A 23,199-nucleotide genomic window follows, 5' to 3' on the forward strand; every position below is an offset into this window, starting at 1 on the left:
TCTCTAGCTGCAAGAAAGGTCCTAGTGAGCATCTCAGAAAACAGACAATAGGGAACTGCCTGCCATCAAGAGAGGCTTACAGTTTGATATCAGGCCAGGAAGCCAGAGAAATCCTCTGGTGCCCTTGAAGGATCATGGTGTAAACAGTACAGTTAGGTGGAAGCCCACATCCCTAGGTTCTGGTCCCACATCTGGGTTCTGGTCCCACATCTCAGAGTTCTAGTCCCATATTCCAGGGTTATAGTCTCATATTCCAGGGTTATAGTCTCATATTCCAGGGTTCTAGTTTAAAGTATGCCTCAGGGGTCTCTAGGGGTCTAAGGAAACTCCATCTTCTCCCTGTTCCTTTAACCATTAAATGAGATCTCAGACCAGGTGATTACTGAAGTTCAGTCCAGTTTGGAAATCACGTGACCACAAAAAAGGTAACCACCCAAGATCCTCACACTTTCACAGAGTGCTTCCACGTCTCCTCAAATCTGTACATACTGTAAAGCTTAATACTGTTAATAAAGATGTAAGAGTCAATTACAAACATGAGCTAATTCCATAATTGACTAGAAACTAATGTGAGGCTTTGAAGAGCATTTCTGCTTAAGTTGCTAATGACTCAGAGAACCAACTATTATGGATTTTAAGGAGCCAGTCCCATTTGCTTTCAAAGACTGGGGAGGGAGCCAGAGCTCCCCCTCCCCACCAACCCCTGCCCCTGCGGCCATCTGTACATCAACAGAACAGCCCTGCTTTCTCTCACTGTCTTCATCTAGGCCCTCTGATGAGGTTCTGTTTGAACCCAGAGGTGGATGAAAAAAGGTTTAGCTCCCTTCTCTGGGGGTAAGAAATCAGAGTGGAGAATGTGAGTTCCATGGTCAAATACATTGGGAAAGCCCCAGCAATTCTGAGTGGGCGATTCAGGCAGCCCCATTAAGGTCTCCAAGTTTGGGTTACGGAGCTGCAGAACAAGCCAGCACTCCCTTCTGTCTGTAGGCAAGGAACCCTAGAACAGTGGTGGACACACACAGAGAGTCCCCCACTCCAATACAGTATCCGGGACCCCTTCAGATTTCCAGTGGCAACAGAGATGCCCATGTCAATGACAATGACAGCGGAAGAAATTCTGACCTAGTTTATAAAGTACCTGTGCATGTGAAGGTGAGAAATGTAAGCAGGGCAAGAACCCAAGATATTATAGGCCGCTCATGTGTTGTTCTTTGTTGGTTTTGGTGATGCAGCTGTCCCTGGAATCTTTTAACAAAAACAAATAACAAAACAAAAAAGAGCCAAGAAATCATTTCATTTGGACAAAAATTACAAGAGCTGAAATAACTGAAGGCTGCCATGAGCACTATGTCAAATATACCTCGATAAGGAAAACCGTTAACACTTTAATAACTACAAAACGAATCGCTTAATTAATTTCCCACATGCTGAAACAGGATACATGTATCTGTCAGGATTACACTCTCTGCATTGCATATTTCCACAACTGCCAGCAATATACTCAGCACAATGGGAAATCAGTGGCACCTCACAGATTCAGGGAGAGCAAGTGGCCTGAGGTCTGCTGCCAGCTGAGCAACTTGATGGAAGAGGTTGCTCTTTTGGTTTTGGTCCCGTTTGACTTTTTCTCTTTCCCTCTCAGTCATTCCCAATAGTTTGGCAGAGCACTGCACGTCCATAAGTGAGCAAAAACTGGGCCTCTAGGCTTTCTGGGACAGTGTTTTCAACACGCATGCGAGATCCCACAGGAAATGGTGATGTCACTCCACAGAGCCCCAGGGCAGGGATGGATCTCCATTGGGGTCACCAAGTATCATCATGTCCATGCCCCAGCCTCAGGTCTCATGGAAGGGCCCCAATTCCTCCTAATAAGGCAGTTGTCCATGTCCCTAAAAATCCCCTTGGGTCTGAAAACCAAGCCCTTCTGCCTCATCAATGTTGTCACTAAGATGATTCATGGTCACTTCCACAGCATCAGGGCAGACTCAGCCTGACAGGTCAGTGAGCATCATTCCCATGAATCCCAGAGAGCTGAACCCCAGAGAGCTGCATAGAGGGTCACACACCAGTCCCAGGTCCCATTGTCAGAAAAACGCACCTTCTCTCTACTGAGATCTTTGAGAGCTGTTGGGTTCTCAGCTGTGGAACCAAGAAAATATCTCCCTTGTGTCTCTCCTTTGGTCCCAGGAAAGAAGGGTCCCCTGTGAGGTGCCAGAGGAATCCCAGCCACGTGAGAAAGAGCACATGCTCAGTGCTTTCCCCTTTATCACCTCTAGACTTATGGAGGTGCCATCTTATAAATGAACCATCTTAAGGAAGAGGTCTGAAATCCCACCTACTTCTGGAACATCACCATTGGCTGTGCAATGTGCTGCTTTGGTAAACAAGCGATCCAGGTGAAATTACCCTACAAATGAGGTCCTCTTAGACTGGGAAGACCCAGTGTGTATCCAGTCCTACTTCTTGTTTGGCTAACAGTGTACCCATGGACAAGCTCTCCTGCATTATGAATACATGGAAGCATGCTCTCCATGTTCCAAGAGTACCTGTGATGTGAGACACAAATCCCTTGAGAAGTCCATAGATTAGGCAGCTTACCTTGGGCTTCACCACCTTCATGAACGCCCCTCTGACCAAAGCTTCCTCTCGTTCTTCTCTGGTTACTTTCCTGGCATCCAAGAACTTTAAATTGGGCAGCTTGTGCAGAACAAAGCATCTGGAAGAGAACAGGCAGGGACAGCTCAGGAGGGTGGGTGACCACCTAAAAGTTCCACGATATGTGTCTGGTATTTGGCAATTTAGTTCCATTGATGCCCTCACCTAAACTGCAAGCTTCCTAAGGCAGGAACAAAGTTATTTTTGCTCACCCTCAGGCCATCTTGCAAAGTAGCATCAGAATTAATTCAATAAAATACAAGTTCATGTCTCTTGCACAAATATTTCTTGAGCACCTACTATGTGCCAGGCCCTAGATAAACAAAGGTGATTATAACATGGTCCTTGCTCTTAGAGGGGTTTTAAGTGTCATCGGGATGATAGAACCACACAGAGAAATTAGAAGCAGCATAGCTAAGTACCAAGACTGAAGTTATGCAGTAGTTTTGGAAGCACAGAGAAAGGGGGTAATAATTAAAAACTAATAGCTGAAGGAGGATAATTAGGTTTCAAAGAAACAAACCCTAAAGCAACCCCAAGCATTACCTTCTCAGTGCAAATGTGATTTGGGGTAAGTAGGGTACCTCCCTTTTCAGGGGAGTCCTGGGTTCCCAGGCCAGGCCCCAATCTGACATCACATGTGACCTCTAATGTTTGTCCAGGATTAAGATAGCTGATCACTCAAACACCAGAGACAACAACTTGGAGATCTCTAGTGATAGCCTCCATGTTAGTCATTTAAAGTCAAAACATCCTAAAATTCTCTGGAGGTATACTTTTCATCGCCAGAAGTCTATACTCCAACACCTGAGGTCCTGGAAATTTGACTATCTACTTCCTGCTTCCTCTCTCACCTCAATCTATTACCGTATTTTCCGGCGTATAAGATGATCCCCTAATTTTTACAGTTAAAACATAGGTTTAGGCCTATATTCGCTGTATAAGACTCTCCCCGCAACTTCCGAGGCAACACCAGTTCTTTTTTTAATAGACCACCTCTCTGACTGGCCAATCTGAGCAGGCTTTTTAATAGAACACAGTGTACATGTTCTGTACCCGAAGCTACACTGTGTTCTAGTAAAAAGCCTGCTCAGATTGGCCAGAGTCAGAGAGGCGGTCTATTAAAAAAAAAGAACTGGTATTGCCTCGGAAGTGGGGGCTAGTCTTATACAGCGAATATAGGCCTAAACCTATGTTTTAACTGTAAAATTAGGGGTCGTCTTATACGCTGGAAAATACGGTACCTTTTTTTCTACTTCTCCCTGAGCTTCTCCTTTCCCTCTCTAAATGCCCTTAACTTATCTGAAACCAGAATATTTCCACAAAGAGCCCAGGTGACCTTTCTCTCCTCCAGTAGAACTCCTGCTGGCCTCAGTCAGTGTCAGAGAGAATTCTGTCTTCTACTGGTAAGGCAAAGTCTGGATGACAATAGATTCTTTCAAGTGAAGACACGTACAGATGGAAACAATATGTCAGGTGTGACGCTGGAAGGAGGAAAGACACCCACTAAGTGTAGGGTGGGAAAATATGAATATTCAGGTGAAGAAAACATCAGCATTATAAAACCAGCCAGTGTTCAATGATAGAGTGAAAGATGTCTTCACAGGGCTGCCAGGAACCATGGTGACAACAGACAGCACGTTGTCATTTTACCCCACTTTGGATCCCAGCCCTCAAATCAGAGGGGAAAAGAGAGCCAGAGAGCCAGGGAAGGAGGGAGGGATGGAGGAAGGGAGAGAGAGAGAGAGAGAGAGAGAGAGAGAGAGAGAGAGAGAGAGAGAGAGAGAGAGAGAGAGAGAGAGAGAGAGGTGGCTTTCAAGCCAGTTAAAATTGTAGGTGACAAAGAGCTGCTGTTCTCAGAGCACTCTTCTGATACAATCAAAGAAACAGCCATAAAATAGGCTGCCTGTCACCCTGATATAGGGCTGATATGACTTCTATCCTGATGGCTGGCCTGGGGTGTCCAGGTGGTTACTGCTTAGAAAGATTGAGGGACGCTAGGAAAGGCTGCCCCAAATACTGTGTCTGAGACTCAGCCCAGGGTCCAAACTCTCTCCTTTAGGGATGTTGTATTTTACTTACTTACTCATACATCGATCTACCCAACAAATAATTAGTAGGCAGCTACCACTTATACTAGGTGCTGAGCATAGGTGATGCACAAATGAGACAAGGCCCCTGCTCTTAAGGAGCTTCTCTCCTCATATAGTGGACCACGAGCTGAATGAAAGACAGTCGGGAGCCCCACCCCTGGAGTGTCTGCTTCACTAAGTCTGGAGAAGGGCCTGGAATTTCCATTTCTAATAAATTCCCAGGTGAGGCTGATGCTGCGTCCTGCTGAGAACCACTGTCCAAATAACAAATCACAGCATGAAAAATAACAGTTCTGGAATGGTGAGGTGGTAAGGTAGCAAAGAGTCTCCTTCCCAATCCTGTGAGGTGTCTGCCCTGCCCTGTGACTGCGGTGGACAGAACACGGACAGTGGCCACATCCACCAGAAATCACTGCCCGTTGGTGGTTTGCACCGGGCTCCAAACATGACTGCCAAGTGATAAGTCAGTGGGCTTTCTGCCTGCCTGTCCCATCCCAGTCTCAGGAGATCTATTTCCCTTTGTTCTAGGTCATGTCAGGATGTCAAAAGCTGCAGCTTCAATCCTGAGTATTATACAAGCTTGCCATAAAAATACAAGAGAGGCTTCCCGAAGCCACAGAAGGAAGGCTTTTACAATATCAATTCCACCCTTGTAAATTTAATCCCGGGTTATTTGTTGCACCAAAATCTCTTTACCGTGATGTATGACTTAGTTACTGAGGTTATCACAGCCGTATCCTAAAGTTGCATAGTACATAAAACATTTCAGTTAACAATGCGGGAAGGTTAACTCCCTCAGATAACCTGCAATCACAAGGGCCAGTCCATGTGACGTGGCTCTGTCAGCTTCCACGAGCTATTGATGGTTCAATCGGTTTGTTTTGAAGGTAAAGTACAACAAAAGGGCAGTAAACTTATTCGGACTGTCAACAGGGGCTATGGGGAATGGGGCTTGCAGGTAAGTAATTCTGGGTGTTTTAAGGCTATTATCCAACAGCAATGGTTGAAGGAAGAGACAGCTACTAATAACACAGAAGGCAGCCATCATAAACCACTTTATGGCAGAAACCCCCGTCGATAAATCCCGCGACACCCGGAGACAGCTCCAGATTTATAAAACTGCTTGTTAAGCCAGGACACTGCTTAATGAAAAGAGATCTATCTAAGTTCTGAATCTCCCGTCCCGAGCTCCAGAGGCCAACTCCAATTTCCCTGACCTTCCCAAGGTGGCTGGGCAACACCCCAGGGCCAGGGGATGGGAGTCAGGCACACTTGGCTGTGACATGGAAGGTGAGGGCATGGGGAGCAGATCAGGGATCCTGGGAAGGATGGTGTTCAAACCTACCGTATTTTCCTGCGTATAAGACGACCTTTGAAACGAAAAAATGTCAACCGAAAATCGGGGGCAAAAGACCAAAATTGCACAAAATTACCTGACGGAAAAGTAAGTCTTTTCTTTGAAGTGGGGGATAGTCTTATACAGCAAATATAGGCCTAAACCTATGTTTTAACTATAAAAATTAGGGGGTTGTCTTATACGCCGGAAAATACAGGTATATATTTCTGTCTGCAGACAGACCCTCTCAATGCGAGACCCACACAGAGTTCTCAGATGGTCTCTCTTTCCATAGAGAATGTCCCATTTTCTTAAAAGACTCCTCTAAGGAGACTCCCCAAACTGGAATGGGGCCAAAAGGAATAGCAGAAAGGCTTCTTTGTTTGTTTTTCTCTGCCCAAATGCCAAAGCTTTGGCATTTTCCATATAGACTTTAAAGCAAGAGAAGGATGCTCTTCTCTCCTGCTCAGAACTGCTACCCATGACACCACGCAACCACAGACCTGTGCTGCCTGCTCCTGGGCTGGCTGCGTGTTCCTTTCTCTGAGGAAGACTCTACTCAAGACACACCAAGTTTCTAGATTCTGAGGAACCTGGATGGGGAACCACTAGAGTTTTTTTCCACCTTTCTTCCATTTATGGCATTCTATGCTTCTTCCTACTAGTTCTTGCTGCCTGCTTGCTCCCATGTATGGGTGGGGGAGAGATGGTGCAACCTACTGATGCCCTCCTGGGGCCCTGAAGACAGTCACAGGTGACCCATGCACCGTTTTCAACCTTTCACAAGCTTTAAAAAATAGAGTGAGCACACCAACAAAATATCAAGCATCTTTGCTCTTAACTGGATTGCATCAACCCTGACTAGTAATCCTGCTTACCTGATGCTGACTCAAAGCACGGATCAGCTGCTAAATATGTCTGACTAATTTTTAAATGTTAGTGGTGGCTTAAATGCAGTTTATTTAAGAGTTAAAACTTTTTTTTTTTTTAGGAGGCAAAGCTTTAAAGTACAGGAAAGAAAGTTAAAAAAGAGGGAGATCTTCATAACAAAAAGCTCAAGAACTAAGGTCAAAGGAAAAGCCCAGACTCTGGGATTATCTTGCTGTGCAATCTTGGTTCAGTCTCTATCACCTTCCTGAGCCTGTTTCTCCATCTGTGCAATAAAGGGAATGGGCTAAATGATGCCTAAGCCTCTTTTAAGCTTTACTTTGCTTGACTTCTATGTGCCTCAAAGTTAATTTACAATAAATGCATCCATATTCTCCATTCTTATTCCTCCCATTCCCTTATATAACTGCCTCCTCACACCTCCAGGTAAAAGAAGACTGTAAGATAAAGTCAATAAAGAACAAAGCGTAATGAATAAACACTGTGTGGAGTAATGCCAGATGCTCAGAGAGATGACAATGATCTCACTCTAATGAGCTGAGGTGAGCTCACCTACAGCAGTAATGAATGCCTGACAACGGCAAAGGGCAGCTGATTTGGGCAGCATGTTTGAAGTCGCCGTGCACACAATACACCCACAGGACACACCACGGCCTTCTACAGAGGGTAGCCAGCAATTATTCTGTGGGCTTCTGTCACTTTGATCTCTGGGTCGTGACCTCTGCTTTCTTGTGATCTTCAAAGCCCAGACTGTAGATTAGCCGAAGCATGCGAGCTGGGCTGTGTAAGCCACAAGTTTTACAGCTCCTGCTCAGCGGGGAGATGGTGGTAGCCCAGGATGGGCCACAGACTGCACAGGGTCCCTCCCTCCCTCCTGCCCTTTGGCGGAGTGCTGAAGACACTGGGCAGGCCCCTGGGCTGCTCCCTTGGAGAGAACAAAGAAAGGGTGTCATGTTTTAAATAATTCAATGTTGTCAGGAACACAGAGGGACCTACTGGGGAGGAACGAGGAAGGAGAGGCTGACTTGCAGTGACAGAAGGGGGTGAACGACAAAGACTTTAATGACAGAAGTAGAGCTGAGCCCATGAGCCCACCTCCTTTACTTGACATTAGAAGTTAGCCCTTGTGCACTGTTGACTTCCAGGCTACTTTATTTCCTGCAGTGAGAAGAAAGACAGGAATTGCAAAGGAAGACAAGAAATAGAACACGCTGGGCACCCAGGTTTGCATCCTGGATCCATTTTTGGGCCAGTGTTGAAGTCCACAGGAGGGCCAAAGTGGTTTCTTAGTACGATGGTGGTCTTCCGAGCCAAACTCTGCCTCACCCACCGTCTTCCTGCTCAAACCCCAAAGGCTGCTGGTTATCACATTCACCTCCATTCAACATTCATCCCAAAATAGCACAGTGTGTACACACAGCAAAGCATGGGCAGGTTTGGGCTCCTGTAATAACATGGCCACGGACAGTTCCCGGCCATGATCTATGATGAATGGCAAAGAGAAACTCCAGGCACGGTTTTGCTCCTGCCCCAGCAGGACCAGGGCACTGATGAACAACTTGGTAATATGTTCATGCTCACATTCAGGTTTAATGAGCCCATTTTACTGCGGGGATGTGTGCCAAGAAAATCTAAACCCCGGTGCACAGGGGGTAAATGAGGAAGGAAAGGGGAGGTGAGGGGAGAAGGGAAAAAACAATCTGCAGACACCAAAGCATCTATGAAGCCATTTCCAAAAAACTCTGTGACTCTATTCACTTCCCATTTCTGGTCCAGTGGTTAGCCACTACATGACCTAAAACCCAGCAGACCTCTCAGAAATCAACATATCCCATGGAAATGAAACAACAGACATACCTGTTTTGATGTATGGCTGGGTGACATATTATAAATATTACATCACATACCCACAGAGGATGCCAATCAATAAGACATTCTTTTAGACAGCACTAAATGAGCCATGGGTTCTTGCTTCTGAATACACTCCTTTAAGGCTCCTACTATTGCTTAAATGATTAATAGAGGACATATTGTCAGAAAACGTACTTAAAGTGAAAAACAGTAAACCATAGAAATATCATTCATTTTTAAGCAATTTTCTAGTGAAAATGTCACATAAATTTACATAGAGGCCCTAGGATTAGGCTCCAGTAAGAGCTAGAAGGCAGGCAGACATCATGCTTTGTGAATGAAGGGCCAGGAAGATAGTTTACCAAGAGACTATAAAAAAGTGGCTACATTGCTTGGTAGAAACCCAAATGCCACAGGAACTCTGGGTTCAAAAGACTTATTGTGAAACCCTAAAACTTCTCAGGGTTAAATGAAGCACAGACTCCAGGGTGAACAAAGTGGGGCTGTTATGGACCACAGAGCAGAAGTGGGTCATACACACATTCATCTCCAAATGCAAGTGTAAGAATGCTTGTCAAATTAGAGATAAAAAGTCAGATGAATGACAAATTTAGAATTATTGCAGAATGGGCCTACTCCCATGCAACAGCCGGAGGCCATGCAGTGAATGTGGACCTGGATGGACACACGTGTTCCCACCACTGCTCCTGATTCCTGTCTCTCTCAGAGTGTGAGCACCTTGCCATCCTTGTAAGGTTACTTCTAAATTTTCTAACATAAATTTAACTAGATGTGGTTTTCACAGTGTTCAGCCTCTAGAACCCCGCTACTCATGGCAACTTTGCCATATGTGCAACTAACAAACAGCCTTTCCAACCACACCCTTCTATACCACCCAGGAACAGTCGTGGAGTGGGGAGGACAGGCTTGAGAGTGTTCATCCTAGCCCATGACATGGATCACTCCTCTCAAATCAAGTCCTCCCTAAGGAATCAGGCCCCACAACTAGCACATGGATTGAGTCTGAAGGATGGTCTCTTGTTTAGTAACTGCATTTGTTGACATCCAATGGATCTTTTTCCAATTTGCAGTGGGCATCTGAGGAGCTAAAGGGCCCTGCATCTGTTGATAAGTACTCAGCTCATGAGAGGAAGGGCAATTTCAAGCTAGCTCCAGCAAAATTACCAAGTCCCTATTCCATGGCATGCTTTAGGTATTCTTATCTACATTAGGTATTATTGAAGCATTAAAGGGTCAAGAAGATGCAATCTTAAGCTACTGGAAGCCATTCTCTGAATGGTGAAATATATGAAGTAGTGAGAGAAATATAGAAGATCAAATGCATAATAAAGTATGAGATGGGAAAGAAAGAACTGTAACTGTTTGGGAGCGGAGTACCTAAGAGTGCTAGAGTCCACAGGAATTTTAAATATGACTTAGTTCAACAGTTTTTCACTGAGCATCAGAATCGCCTATTGACTATTTTGTTGAATTTGCCACTAAATAAGTCAAAATGCCTTAGATGATTCAGAAAAATCACTTTGGTTAAGGGTCCCTGATCTAGACTGGCCTCTCCATTTAAAAAGTCCCACTGGCAAACTGGACTCCATATCAGGTCATCTGATTTGACCCCTTACATGTTAGGTTTTAGTATTTTTGCCAATGTGACCAGTCATAATAACAACAAAAATAGAATTAGCTTTTCTTATTCTTTTATAACCTCATAAAACCCTCTTTCTATTTGAGACTGAATAAAATAAGGTGGGGTTAGAAACTGTTCTCTATTTTTCTCATTCTAGAAAAGAAAAGTTGCCTATAGTTTGATCCACCTGTATATCCATTAATGAATAAATGAACATGTGTGAATGTGTGTGCACATGCATACACATATATAAAATTTATTTAGCTATTAAAAAAAAAAAAACACAGAAAGAAGAAAAAAAAAGAAGACAGAAAAGCAACTGAGAATTTCCAAAATAAGGCTTGGTTTATTAAACATAGGCACTTGATTGACAGCACTTTCTTGGACTTGCTCAACCTTTCAAAGACATATAAATAAGTTGCCTCAAGAAGATAAAATATGTTTTGAGCCACCCCTCCATGCCTGAAATCAGGCTGTTAAATGCTTCAGAGTTGATAAGAATGTCGAAGAAGCAAATTAAGTTCTAAGCTACTATGTAACTTCAAGGGTTGATTTAGAAATGTGTAACTATTTACCTGCTGGACATTAAACATATTTCTCCTAAAAGAAGTCAAATTCAAATTGACAGTATCATATCTCAAATAAAAATCTTCATGATGGAGAAAGATTTAATACATTTTTTAAAAGTAGCTTTATGCTAAGATAGTTTAAAAGCAAGCAGCTAAGACTGCCACAGAATTAATCAAGTTCGCTAGAAAATGAAGTAAAAGGTATAAAATTCTTCCCAATGAAGAAATGTAACTGAAATCCTACTTTAGCTTTACTTTGTGTGTGTTTTAACTATATTACATTCAACAGCCTTCAGTATTTCTTACAGTGTGCTTATACAAATGAATGCCCCCAGCTATGTTCTTTCATGGGTCACCACAGATTTTTATATGAATCTTAATAGAAAAAATTTCTCTCAAATTATTATCCTCTTTCCTCAATTCTTCACATTTATTTTCCAGTAGCCTTATATGTTTTGCATTTCCATCCTTCCTCCCTCTCTCCTTCCCACGTTGTTTTGAGTAGGGTTTTAATGAGAGCATATATCATAATGGAGAGAGTTGCAACACATCAGAGATGATCATTAAAAATATTTACCAAACAATAGTAAAGAATGAGAGCATACAGAATTCAAAATGAAGAAGGAAAACAAAATGAGTTTATGAAATCAGTAAGATGGAGAAGGCTCCCTAACAGAGATGAGTTTGGATTGGTGTTTTAAAGCAGATGGTTTAGAAGTAGAGACAATAAAGAAAAGCATTTCTACTTGGAATCCATCAAAGCACGTGGTCAATGAGCACTTGGGCATAGTTTTATGGAACAAAGTTATGGGCCTTATGGGACTTCCTCTTGGGATTTTTATATAAGCTCCCTAAACTTCAGTGGGAAGTGCTTTTTCTCCAAAAAGTGACTCTAAAGCAGACCACAGGAAGACTTTACAAGACAGCATAGGTCAGCAAACTAGAGACAAATCTGGCCTGCTTTCTATTATATTTTTGTGATGTTTTTTTTTTTAAATAAAATTTTGTTTGAACACAGCAATGCCTGCTCATTTACAAATGTCTACTTTACATTATAACAGCCAAGTTGAATAGTTGCAACAGAAACCATATGACCTTCAGCCTTTTACAAAAAACTTGTCAATCCCTGACCTAGACCACTCAACAGCATTCCATGCTTCTTGGCTCCTCTGACTTCAACAAATGGAGACAATGGCTATAGCTTACACAAAGTTAAAAGTTTAATATTATCACATGGAATCCACTGATATTTACCAAACATCTGCTATGCACACATAGTATATTATCCCCCCCCCCCAAAAGATGCTTTTTCCTTCTTTCACCATGCTCAAACACCTAAATACTCACCTGTATCTCTTATAGTCTTCTTCGTCCTTTTCCAAGCTGACCAGTTCGTTGGGACATGCCACATTACCCAGCAGGCTGAGGTATTCCAGAGCCGGTGTCACTTCTGCCAGGTGATCAAGCAGATGCTCCAAATCAGTGATGTGACAAAGGTTAAGGATCTCGGTCCAGGAAGACAAAAGGTTTAACAAGAACAACAGAGCATGGCTTACAGGGAAAGACTAGCCACTGTGAGTCCAGACTGCTCCCACAATATGGCATGTGTGAGGGTTGAAATCAGCTTGGCCATGGGTGTCTGGAACAGCTAGTCTTTCACTGCTACTATTGGATACAGGAACCAGCTTTTCTCTGGGCAGGTAAGACTTGAGATCACTTGAGAGAAAATTAATGCACGTTTTACCACACTTTCCTTTCCTCTATAGTTCTGTGTTTTGTTTTTAAGTTAAAATGGTAAAGTGTAGGTTCCATGTAGTAAAAATATTTTACAATATGCAAACCCATAAAACATATTTTTTTCTAGTAGTGAAAGCAAGGCATTATTTTCAAAGACCTCATTAAAAATATCAATTCTCCTACAATGGGTAATGTATTGATAAAATATACAGGAATGACATAAACACAAACAGGGATTGGCTATCCAATCATGATCTGAGAGCTTGTGGTAGAGCAAAGCATTGCTCATTGGCCTCATTGGTGGGGGGGAAAATCATAGTATTGAGGAAAAAGGAGAACAAAGCTAGGAGAAGACAAGCTGAGAACAGTAGGACAACTTTAGTCAAGTCAGACAGGTCAGAATGCATTTCCTGAGACCCTTTGTGAATCGAATATTCTATGAAGGAAAAAAATGGAAGAGAAAAGACCAAGGAGGGACATGGTGGTAAAATTATTACATGATCCATCACCACAGTGGGCTCACTATCGAGTCAAGGCAAACTCTGACACCACAAACCATATAAGGAAAGAGTCACAGATGCAGGATATCACATGGATTGGGAAGGACTAATTCACACATCAACTCATCAATTGAGCTGATGAGACGAGTCCTAAGCAAGGTGGTGATCTGACAGGCCAGGACAGAAGCCATGAATACCAAGAGCCCATAGGAATTATCTAATGTCAGGAGAGAAACTGGGGAAAGCCCTTACTATGGACAGAAAAGTCTAACCAAAACCTAGTTCCCTCTTAGGGGCAAATTGAGAGTTTGTGGTGGAGCTAAGCATTGCTCAATGGCCTCACTGGTGGGGGAAAAATCATGGCATTTGGGGAAAAGGAGAACCTTATATCTTCATCTATTTTTTTTTTTTTAATCTACAGTATGAAGGTGGGAATGTGAAGGCATAGAACTCAAAACTGGCAAGATTTTCAAGTAGAGAATACACTGGGCAACTGAGTTGGATTAAGATCCCAGGCATTTTTCAATATTTAGTGACAACGGATGGGAAACCCAGCGGCCACCATCCAGGGAGGCCCAGTTTAATCTAAGTAAATCTTCACGTGTAAATTTCCCACAGAACTAATAAAACTTGGATGTGAGGGCTCCTTGCTTGCACAGGGCTCCTAGTAATAGAGCCGTATGGTCATGTGTTTTGTGAAATTTGCAAAAGTAGGCTATTTAAATACCAATTGGTTAAGATCACTGTTTTTCTTCACTAGGATGTCATCCACTACATGTCACTTTGAGTTGGGTGACATTGGAGTGCCTGTGGAAATTCTGGGGACCTGGCTAAGAGGGGCTTGGGAAGAACTGGCATTTAATTAGGACTCAGTGAGATATATTTGTGTGGTTTGCATCATATCTGTGACTGGTTATTACAATAGTATCAGTAGGAACAGCTTCCAGTAATATTCATGCTGACACAACATGTAGGGACCAACATAATACAGATGATACAATGATTAACGAGTTTATCAGGTCAAAGAACATTTAAGATTAAGTTATTGATTGTATACACACATAACTTTAAATGTCCCACAATATAACAGCTCATATAGGAAGAAAATATATAAGAGTTTTTTCAATATTTAAAAACTCTAATTATTTTTGCCAATAATTTAGTGGTGAAATTACCAATAAGGAGTGATAGATCTGAAAGAAACCACCCTAAACTACAAAAAATACAACGTAATTTTCAATTCGATAGGATTATCTATTTTCTCTATATAAAATATTATAAAATTATATAACAAAGTTATAAGGGAATTTTTAGGAAAAAAGTTTTTATACAGACATGTGTAGTATAAAAAGATTCACTTTCCTAAATATTTTAGTGTGTGGTATTTTTCAACTTAAATTTTATTTTCTTTTGATATATTTTCTATTCTAAATAACACTTATCTTCATAACTAATTTTGCATTCACACTCAAGTAGTTTTTCCTTTAAGAGGGCTTCCTCAAATTATGTAAGTTTTACACTTCATAAAATCTGGGTCAGCCAATGAGCAGGGGGTTGTGGAAATGTGGACTCATTCAAATCTGGATCATTTCTTGAGCCTATAAATCTAAGGAATTCTAGATTTCCCTAGCCTTTGAGCCTGCTCCATTTAGGATACTGTGTGTGACAGAAGCTTCTCCATCTTACTAAGCCTTTCAACTACCCACTAACTGATCAACTGGGGTTAGCCAGGTGGTCTTCACTAAATCCACAGCAGGCAGGAATCGCCAGCACCTACTTCAGGACTCTGTGGACCAGAACTTCATCATTACATTGATACCACTGGAGGATGAAACAGGAGGGAGAGATTTAATTGGCTCCTTGGTCAGCACAGCCTTGTCTTGCCTGATTGCAGGCTCTGAGAGAGAATGTTTCACACTCCTGTTTATAAAATTGTATAGAAAGTTAACCAGAGTCAATGAGAGGAGGGAACTGGGGTCTGGGGCTAATCAAGACCACCACAGTGGATACTCTTTCAGCAATTCTCCTAAGGCTTTCTTTTTTGTTTTTAATTTTTAAAAATGTGACACTATCTGGCACAGTTTCATTTCTCTCCAGTTGGATTCTTAGCCCACACCTGGTTTCCTTCATGGAGGCTTCTCTAGAGAACTTGCTGCTTTGAATTTTTTCAATGTTGTCTACAGAAAGTTTCCACTGCGGAGCCCAGCTGTCATGGCTGGACTTGCCAAGGGAGATTTTCTGCTGGGGTCCAAGATCAAAGCAACATCTTGCCTGGAAAGTTTGGAGGGAAGAGGGGTGCCTCCGGGGTCAGGGGCCAGTTGCACAGGTCCAAAGTTGTTTCCCAGGTGAGAGTATGGGGACATACCTTCCCTCTGTGCTCGGCTTCAAAGGGCAAAGGGCAGCATCTATAACCCCTGGGAGGATTTCAACCAAAGCTCATCCTACTATAGGGTTTTTGAGTGGTAAACAGTGTACATGGCAGAGTACCTCATTTTGATTTGCACAAAGATCAAAAATATTATCCCATGCATGTAACAATGAAGGAAACTGGAGTCAAAGGTCACACTATCAGTAAGAGGCACAGTTTATATACTTAAACCTAAAACTGAAGAAATGGCATTTATAGGGACACATGACTCATCATTTTCTAGCACAAAAAGGAAATTTTAAATACTGAAACATGAATATTCTTAGTCCTGCTTTCTATCTCAGCACATCCTACTTGTATTACACGTCTTCCTTGTTGGCATTATAGCTCATGCTGTCTCTCCATACATGTGCTGAGGTACACAGGCAGAAAGAAAATGAAGAAATGAATTGTGATTTAAAATGAAGTCCCTTATCACCCCTAAAGGAAAAGTGGGTGAAAGGTTAAATATCCATATTTAACAACTGATATCTCAGTTGTTCTCTTATTTGGGGCTGAGTATTCAGACATGATATGGCCAACTGCCCATCCCTACAGGGAACAGCCAGGGATGGTGTGTGTGTGTGTGTGTGTGTGAGAGAGAGAGAGAGAGAGAGAGAGAGAGAGAGAGAGAGAGAGAGAGAGAGAGAGAGAGAGAGAGAGAGAGAAAGAGAGATTAAGAGAGAGAGAGTGTGTGTGTCAAGACCATGACCAGGCACTATTGGCCAGTGCAAATGAACCTAAAGAAGAAGAGTGAGATAAGCTATGAACCAAGAGTTGAAGAGGTAACCTGGGAAGAACAGGCTTTAGGGATGCCAGGACAGGGCTCCAAAGCTGACAGCTGAATGGAACCCTCAGGAACAAGGACTGGGAGAACAAATATATGAGGTCCAGCAGGAGGTAGCAGCCAGGAAGTGGGGCAGTGGTGAACTGGGAAGAAATTTCCAGATGCTGGGTTTGGGGTCTGGAATTCCTTTCATAAACTCCCACTGCAGCTGGGAGCAGGGCCTCGTGGAGCCAGTGACAGGCAGCTGACTCTTCCTGCAACTTAGTTCCTCTTCTTATGCAGTGATTGCCCCTCCACCTTGCGTCCCAGAGTATGGGCTGAGAATTAACACATCTAAACAGAGCCCACCACAGACAATCTATGTGATTTCAAAAAGTTCATACTGTCCCCCATTTTTTCATAAAAATGAGAATTATCCCTATTGGTACCCGACTCACAGAATGATCTGAGGGCAGTATTAAAGTATAGTATAGAAGTCAAAGAAGCACTCTAAATCTATACTCTGATGTTGGTTATACTGTGGCCCAAATAACTAGGGAAGGTACACATAATTCTCTAGGGTAATAATAAAAGTTATAATACTAATCCTTATGTAGAATTCAGGGTGTTACTATAACTTAGCATTAGTGAGATTCTTCCATAGCCCTTACAATAACCTATGGGGTGGGTACTATTATTGTCCCCATCTTAAGCCAAAGCATAGAGATATTAAGTAACTTGTCCAAGTCATGCAGTAAGTGGTAGACCTGGGTACAGGCCCAGGAAGTCTGGCTTCAGAGCCTGTTGTTCTTAAGTACTATTTGGCAGTGGCACTTGGTAAAAGATAAAAGAAACCCATAACCCAAATTCCCAGGGTCCAGTAACACACTCATTGTATAAACAGATTTAATTGTGAGTAAAACCAAATGGAAAACTCTAGACTTACAAGGCAGATAAAATAAGTGGTGGTAGGGGTCAATAACCATTCTATCTATAGATGCCAAAAAGCAGAAAATTAAAAAATAAAACAAACAGCACAGAAGAACTTGAGGTAGAACCCCATTTGACAGCAAGCTTCCTAATATGGTTAAAATAAGATTCAATTTATAAGAAAGAGTGAATACTTAGAAGGTCAATAGTTCTTTGAGTTCCTTGGTTCTTAGGTCTCTCTTTATTGGAAATACGAAGCGAAAACTTGAGACAGAATATCAAGGTCTCTGTGTTAGAATAATGAAATGAGCCATGCCTCTGTGTATTCACACCTGGCATAGTTCCCTCTCACAGTGGTTCTACGTTTGGTAAGTAACTAGATTTGGCCATAGGACAGCAACACATATGATACGAGCTGGGATTTAAAAGTGCTTGTACATCGGAACTTTGCTCTTGGAACCTCCCTATGTGGAGAGGCCTGTGCTAGATTGTGTGTGACATGTTCAGCCCATTGCCAGCACCAGTTCTAGTTCCAGGCCTCTGAACAAGGCCATCTCAGACCATCCGGCTCCAGCTGAGTTTGCAGATAACTGTGGCTGGCTGCCTGGGTGGCCCCAAAGCAAGACTGGCAGAACTGTCATCCAAGCTCTGCCCACATAGCTCACCCATAGCCTTGTAAACCAGTGAAATGTTTGGTTTTTAAAGCAACTCACTGTTGGAGATTATGATGCAGCAAAGCTAACTGATAGAGCCCAAATCTAAGAAACTTCACAGAGTAGGAATAACAATATGGAATTGTGTAATGGTTGGAGAGCCTGAGGCACTGTTACAAGTAGATAGGAAAATCAATCAGCCAAAAAGGTGGACTCAAAATTGTTAGGTTAAAAGGATTACATATATTGTTATTGGTGCTTTTACCTGCTTTTCATTCTATGAATTTGGGGTCAAATATAAAGGGAAATTAAGCTAATTCTCCTGATCATACTGACAGCCTGGAGAGAAAGAAGAGCCATGGTGTATCCTGGGAGAGCCAACCACAATCTCTTGTTTCTACTGATAACAAAGCACATACAGCAACACAGCAACAGGACTGATCAGCTTGGCACCTTCACAATGCCTTCTGCTTCAGTCCCTCCCAGGCCATACCATTACCTCCTGGGCATTACTGCTATACATGGAGAAGATGAGGCATGGAGCTGGAAAAGAACTCAACCAGAGACAAAGAAAATCCGAATTATAGAGCCAAGAGGCCTGCTACTCTGGTAACTGCTGCTCTGAGGATGAAACCATGATCCAATTCAACTTATTCCTATAAAAATGATTAGCAGAGGCTCTTAGAGGCCACATAGCTAAGCATGATCAAGGTGACTCATGAACACACATTCATGAAGTCTAATACTCGACAGTGATGCGAGGGAGGAAGTGTATCATCCAATCTAGCCTAATATTCCTTCCGTTCTTGATCAATTTGAGAATATTGTCCCACTGATCACCCAGCACAGCCAAGGAAGCCATAAGACACACTGACTATAACACTTTTTCAAACAGTGACTAGGAAACTTAGTTGACCAGAGGATAGGAAATGGAAAAAATCTATCAACATTTCATATGATGAAAGAGGGTCTATACTTCACCTCTTTCCCCATCTGGACAAAGGAGTAACTATACCCTACTTACAAGGCTGGATAAGAATGAAAAATACAGTGTGAGGCAAAAGGAGGTTTACAGCTGTTTGAATGGAAAATGATAGAAGAAACTGTGTTTCACCTACTCACAACTGTAAACTTATGTTTGTCCCACCCTGTAATATATTTAAAGCTACTGAGCACAGAGCCTGAGCCACAGGAATGCCCCCTAAACAGCTGATGATGAAGATTCCTTCACTTATCCAACAAATATTCACTGACCCTCAACTCTGTGCTGGGTGTTACTGCATCCAGGAGTTAGCAGCACTGACACCACCCGCTGCCTCGCTGGCTGGTGTCATGATGGCACAGGCCCACAGTCTAGCATTGGAGCCATGTGCCTTCCACTGCAGAAAGGTTCTGACTCCATTCTCAGTTCACGGTGGACTCCAGAGCCCTCAGTCCCTCTAAGTCTCCTCTGAGGCTGGCTAAGTCCTTGCAGACTTAAGAGGCCATATACTTAAGAGGCTCTCCCAGGCCTTTCTCATCACCCCACTGTGGTGAACACCATAAAAGACAGGATAGGCCTAAGCTTCACACTTGTCCTCCACCTCAGCCCCTCCCCCTTCACCACAACTGCTGCCCAAGAGAGCTTTCTGGAATCTTCTGCAAAGGCCCAGTTTGCTCAGCAGCATTACCCTCGACCTGCCACCAGAGGTCGCCCTCCCACACAAGCCCAAACAAACAGAACCCAGATTCGTCTTCTTGGCAAAGTGACATTATTTTCTTTCTCTATTTTTATCTATTAAAAAGATTTCTTCAGAGCCATAACTTAGATCCCTGCACTAAAATGGAGCAACAGGAAGATATAATGGTGCATTTCATTTATGAATGACCTATAATAAATTACTCTGAAGTGTCCCGAGTGCCAGGAGACAGAACGCTTTGTCTGCCCATGGACCGTATTTCACGTACTTTAATTTAGCTGACACATAAAACTCATTTGACATTTTGTAGGTATTTGTGTGGGGCTGGGGAGGAGAGCTGGTGAGCAGGAGGGGACCACTGCGGGGCAGGGCAGGGAGTGGGGGCAGCGAGCAGGGCCAAGGATATCTGGTTCTTGTTGAGGGTTAAGGTATGGAGCCTGGGTAACCCTGGCAACACGAGGTCGTTCCCCAGCAGATTGTTGTCCAAGACGAGCTCCTCCAGACTCCCGAAGGCGCTCAGTCCTTCCAGTGACCTGCAATGACAAAGGCAACAGGAAAAATGATCCTGCACTAAATCAGGGAGGCCATTATGAGCCGAAATAAATATTTTAACCTTCCCTTTCAGGACTGGGAATAGTTTGGGCTTGGTGCCTGTCAGCAAAGTGAATGACAAGAATTAGTAGCGGGAGCCGGGAGGGGGCGGCGGGGGAGAAGGGGCCGCTGGCACTCACGGCATCCTTCACGCGTTGCCAACATGAAGGATGAGGGTCACTTAGTGAGTAGCCAGGATCCAAAACAAAGGGCTTCAGATGCGGCCTGCAGGATAAATTTGTCAATGTCTTGTGCCTGCAGGCACCCAGCCTAGGCTGACCCTAACCTCCATTCCCAAGATAAATAACTCTGTCACAGTTCACCTTCATTCCCTGGACACAAATTTAAGTTGTCATCCATCATTCCTGCCCAGAAATATCATACCCGCTTACAATAATAAATATAACTTCAAGTATCATTTCTTAGCGGTTCTCCTCGGCACAGGGGTAGGAAACAGCAAGGAAGCCATCCTTTCTCTCCGCTCCCCGCCTGTGAATCCCCCCCCCCCCCCCCGCCTGCTTTTTTCCCTTCACTAATCACTTAATTTGCCTCTGCCCAGTGTTCCCGTGGCTGGCCCAGGGGCAGGGCACCGGATGGAGCAATAATCCCTCTGGTGTGAAGGGCTGCTGCTTTTTCTTTCTTTGATTTCTTCTCCTTTTTTCTTTTTGTTTGGGGGGGGGGGGGGGGCAGGAATAGGGAAGGAGCCCGGAGGATTTCTTTTTCAATGCTCCTAGCTTGAAGTTACCGTTCTACTTTATGAAAAGGGGATTTCTCACTTTATTTCTGAAAGAAGTGTGGAGTGCAGCAATGTGGATGTGAAGGAGGCAGTACATAAACAGGCATCTGAAAGAATTGAGTACCCAAAAGGAAAAACAGCCTGTGTATACACATAGCTAGAAGTTTCTCTGGAGGCGGGTTCTAGAGTGTTGGGGGCGGCCGTGGTGAGTAGTGGCCAGCCTCTGCAGGCCCTGGCGCTCACGGGCGTTAATTAAAGAAGCTACCAGGCAGGTGAGAGACACACACAGACACACACTCCCAGCTCGGTCACCTGCCAGACCTGAGAGCCGTGCTGAGCTTGCATGGCTGACAGCTGAGCCGCCATGTCAACCAGAGGGCGGACGCGCATGGGATCTCCTGGTAATTCTGTAAATTTGACGAATCAGGAGATGCTGTCTGCACTGTTTATTCATCTACTGGCAGCAGACACATCACAGACCAGCCTGCTGGTGTAAGCAACGCCTGTACTTCCGGTGTGGGTGCGAACTTCAGTGCAAGGGCCATCCCGAGCCATCCCCATCTCCCTGTGGATTTCTGCCCTGAGAACTCCCCGCGCTGAGGACTCCAAAGCAGTCAGTGCTTGGGAGGTGCAACATGCATTACAACGAGGTAATTAAATCCCCAGAATTCACTGGGCCCAGAGCTCCACCAGCAGATCCCATCTCTGCCTGACCCTCAGGGGGGTCCCACCCAGGACCCAGCACCCAGACCACGTGTCTTCTAGTCAAACACTACCTGATCCAAGCAGGAGGGAGGACAAGACCAAACACATTCTGGGTCAAGGGTCAGTGGGGTCATCCCACCTCATTTCTTCCTCCTCCTTTCTCATGGGCCTCACGTTTCGGGGAGAAAACACGACTTACACACCTGCGGTTAGGACAGTCTGGAATGTTACGCCAACTCCCTGTCTCCTCGCAGTGTGGTCTGGGCATGTCAATAGCCCACCTGAACGCCTTGTTCTGTGCTGGTTCCAGCTCATAGCATCCCATGGGGGATAAGTGAAAGAAGATTAACTAGTTACGTTTCTTTCTTTTCTCTTCCTCCTTTCTTGCACTGGTTTTGCTGGAAGCCCTGACTTTGGGCAGAGAGGTGGGGGGGAGGCTATTGAGGATGCAGATCAACCAATGCACAAAGGCATGCAGTGAGTCCTGCTTCTGCAGGGGCATTCTATGATTCCCGAAGTGCCTTGCTCCATGGGGTTAATGAGTGATGATCCCCAAGCGCTTTTCAGAGCGAGGCTGTTTACCAGGAGGGAAGCTGAGGCCGCCTCCCTCTTCCCTCCCTCCTGTGGGGGCGCCTTATGGAGGGCTAATAAGTCCTTTGTGCACAACATCGGTTGGGCTCTGGTCAGAGGCAGCATCCAAATGCGCATTGTTCCCGCGTTATGTTATGCAAATATAATGCTCATATCATGAGAATCCACAAACAGTTGGCAACTGGCAAGCAGAAGAAAGCTCCCTTCCAAAAGTGCTCCGGGGGAGGCATAAAACAAAATGACATCGCATGAAAGGGACAAAGCCGGGAACACTAGAGGGAGTGCCCACGGAGACCGCCTGCTCTCCGGGTGGCTGGGGGCAGAGCTCAAGACCAGCTTCGGGGTGAGGCTTCACCGAGGCGAGGTGCTAGAAGGTTGGGGCTCAAGCTCCCCGTGATCTGTCTGGTTTGGAGAGTCCCAATGTTATTAGCTGCTCAGTTAAAAGGGAACCATGTTGCTGCTTAAGAAACCCCGGTCTCCCCGCCATCCATGTGCTGTGATTTAATCGGCTGAGTTTGGAGCCGAGGGACTGGGGACAAGAGACAGAGCGTGGTGCAGGTAACCCTGGAGGGGCCAGGGCTTCCGGGCTCAGCTGGCCTGTGGAGGCCACTCAGCCAGCACCTGGAAGACGGGTTTATTTTTTACTTTTTGAAAATCTGACTTTTTTGTTGTTGTCTTCCAGAAGGGAGACATCAATTGCATCAATTATTGAGCTGATGTCCATATACACAGGATGCCTGCAAACAGATATGTGTCCGTCAGTAAAATGACAAGGCCACAGGGCTTCAAGGAGCCACAGAGCTACGCTGCTTCATGGGACAGTGGCAGGCTACAGGGAACAGATGGCAGGACTGCATTTCTCTGCTCTAT

At 44.1% G+C, this 23,199-nt stretch overlaps 1 protein-coding gene across 1 annotated transcript in view; it reads right to left on the bottom strand.

Annotated features, from left to right (window-relative positions):
- Window positions 1–23,199, bottom strand: part of LRMDA (leucine rich melanocyte differentiation associated) — a 991,648-nt gene that overhangs the window by 427,641 nt on the left and 540,808 nt on the right. Inside the window, exons 3-5 of the mRNA XM_036438152.2 lie at window positions 20,113–20,239; window positions 12,382–12,521; window positions 2,599–2,716 (exon numbers count right to left, since the gene is read on the bottom strand). Of these exons, the coding sequence (XP_036294045.1) occupies window positions 2,599–2,716; window positions 12,382–12,521; window positions 20,113–20,239 (385 nt within the window). The remainder of the gene's footprint in view (window positions 1–2,598; window positions 2,717–12,381; window positions 12,522–20,112; window positions 20,240–23,199) is intronic.

Source organism: Pipistrellus kuhlii, unplaced genomic scaffold (genome assembly GCF_014108245.1).
Source record: "Pipistrellus kuhlii isolate mPipKuh1 unplaced genomic scaffold, mPipKuh1.p scaffold_m20_p_15, whole genome shotgun sequence".
Taxonomy (NCBI): domain Eukaryota; kingdom Metazoa; phylum Chordata; class Mammalia; order Chiroptera; family Vespertilionidae; genus Pipistrellus; species Pipistrellus kuhlii.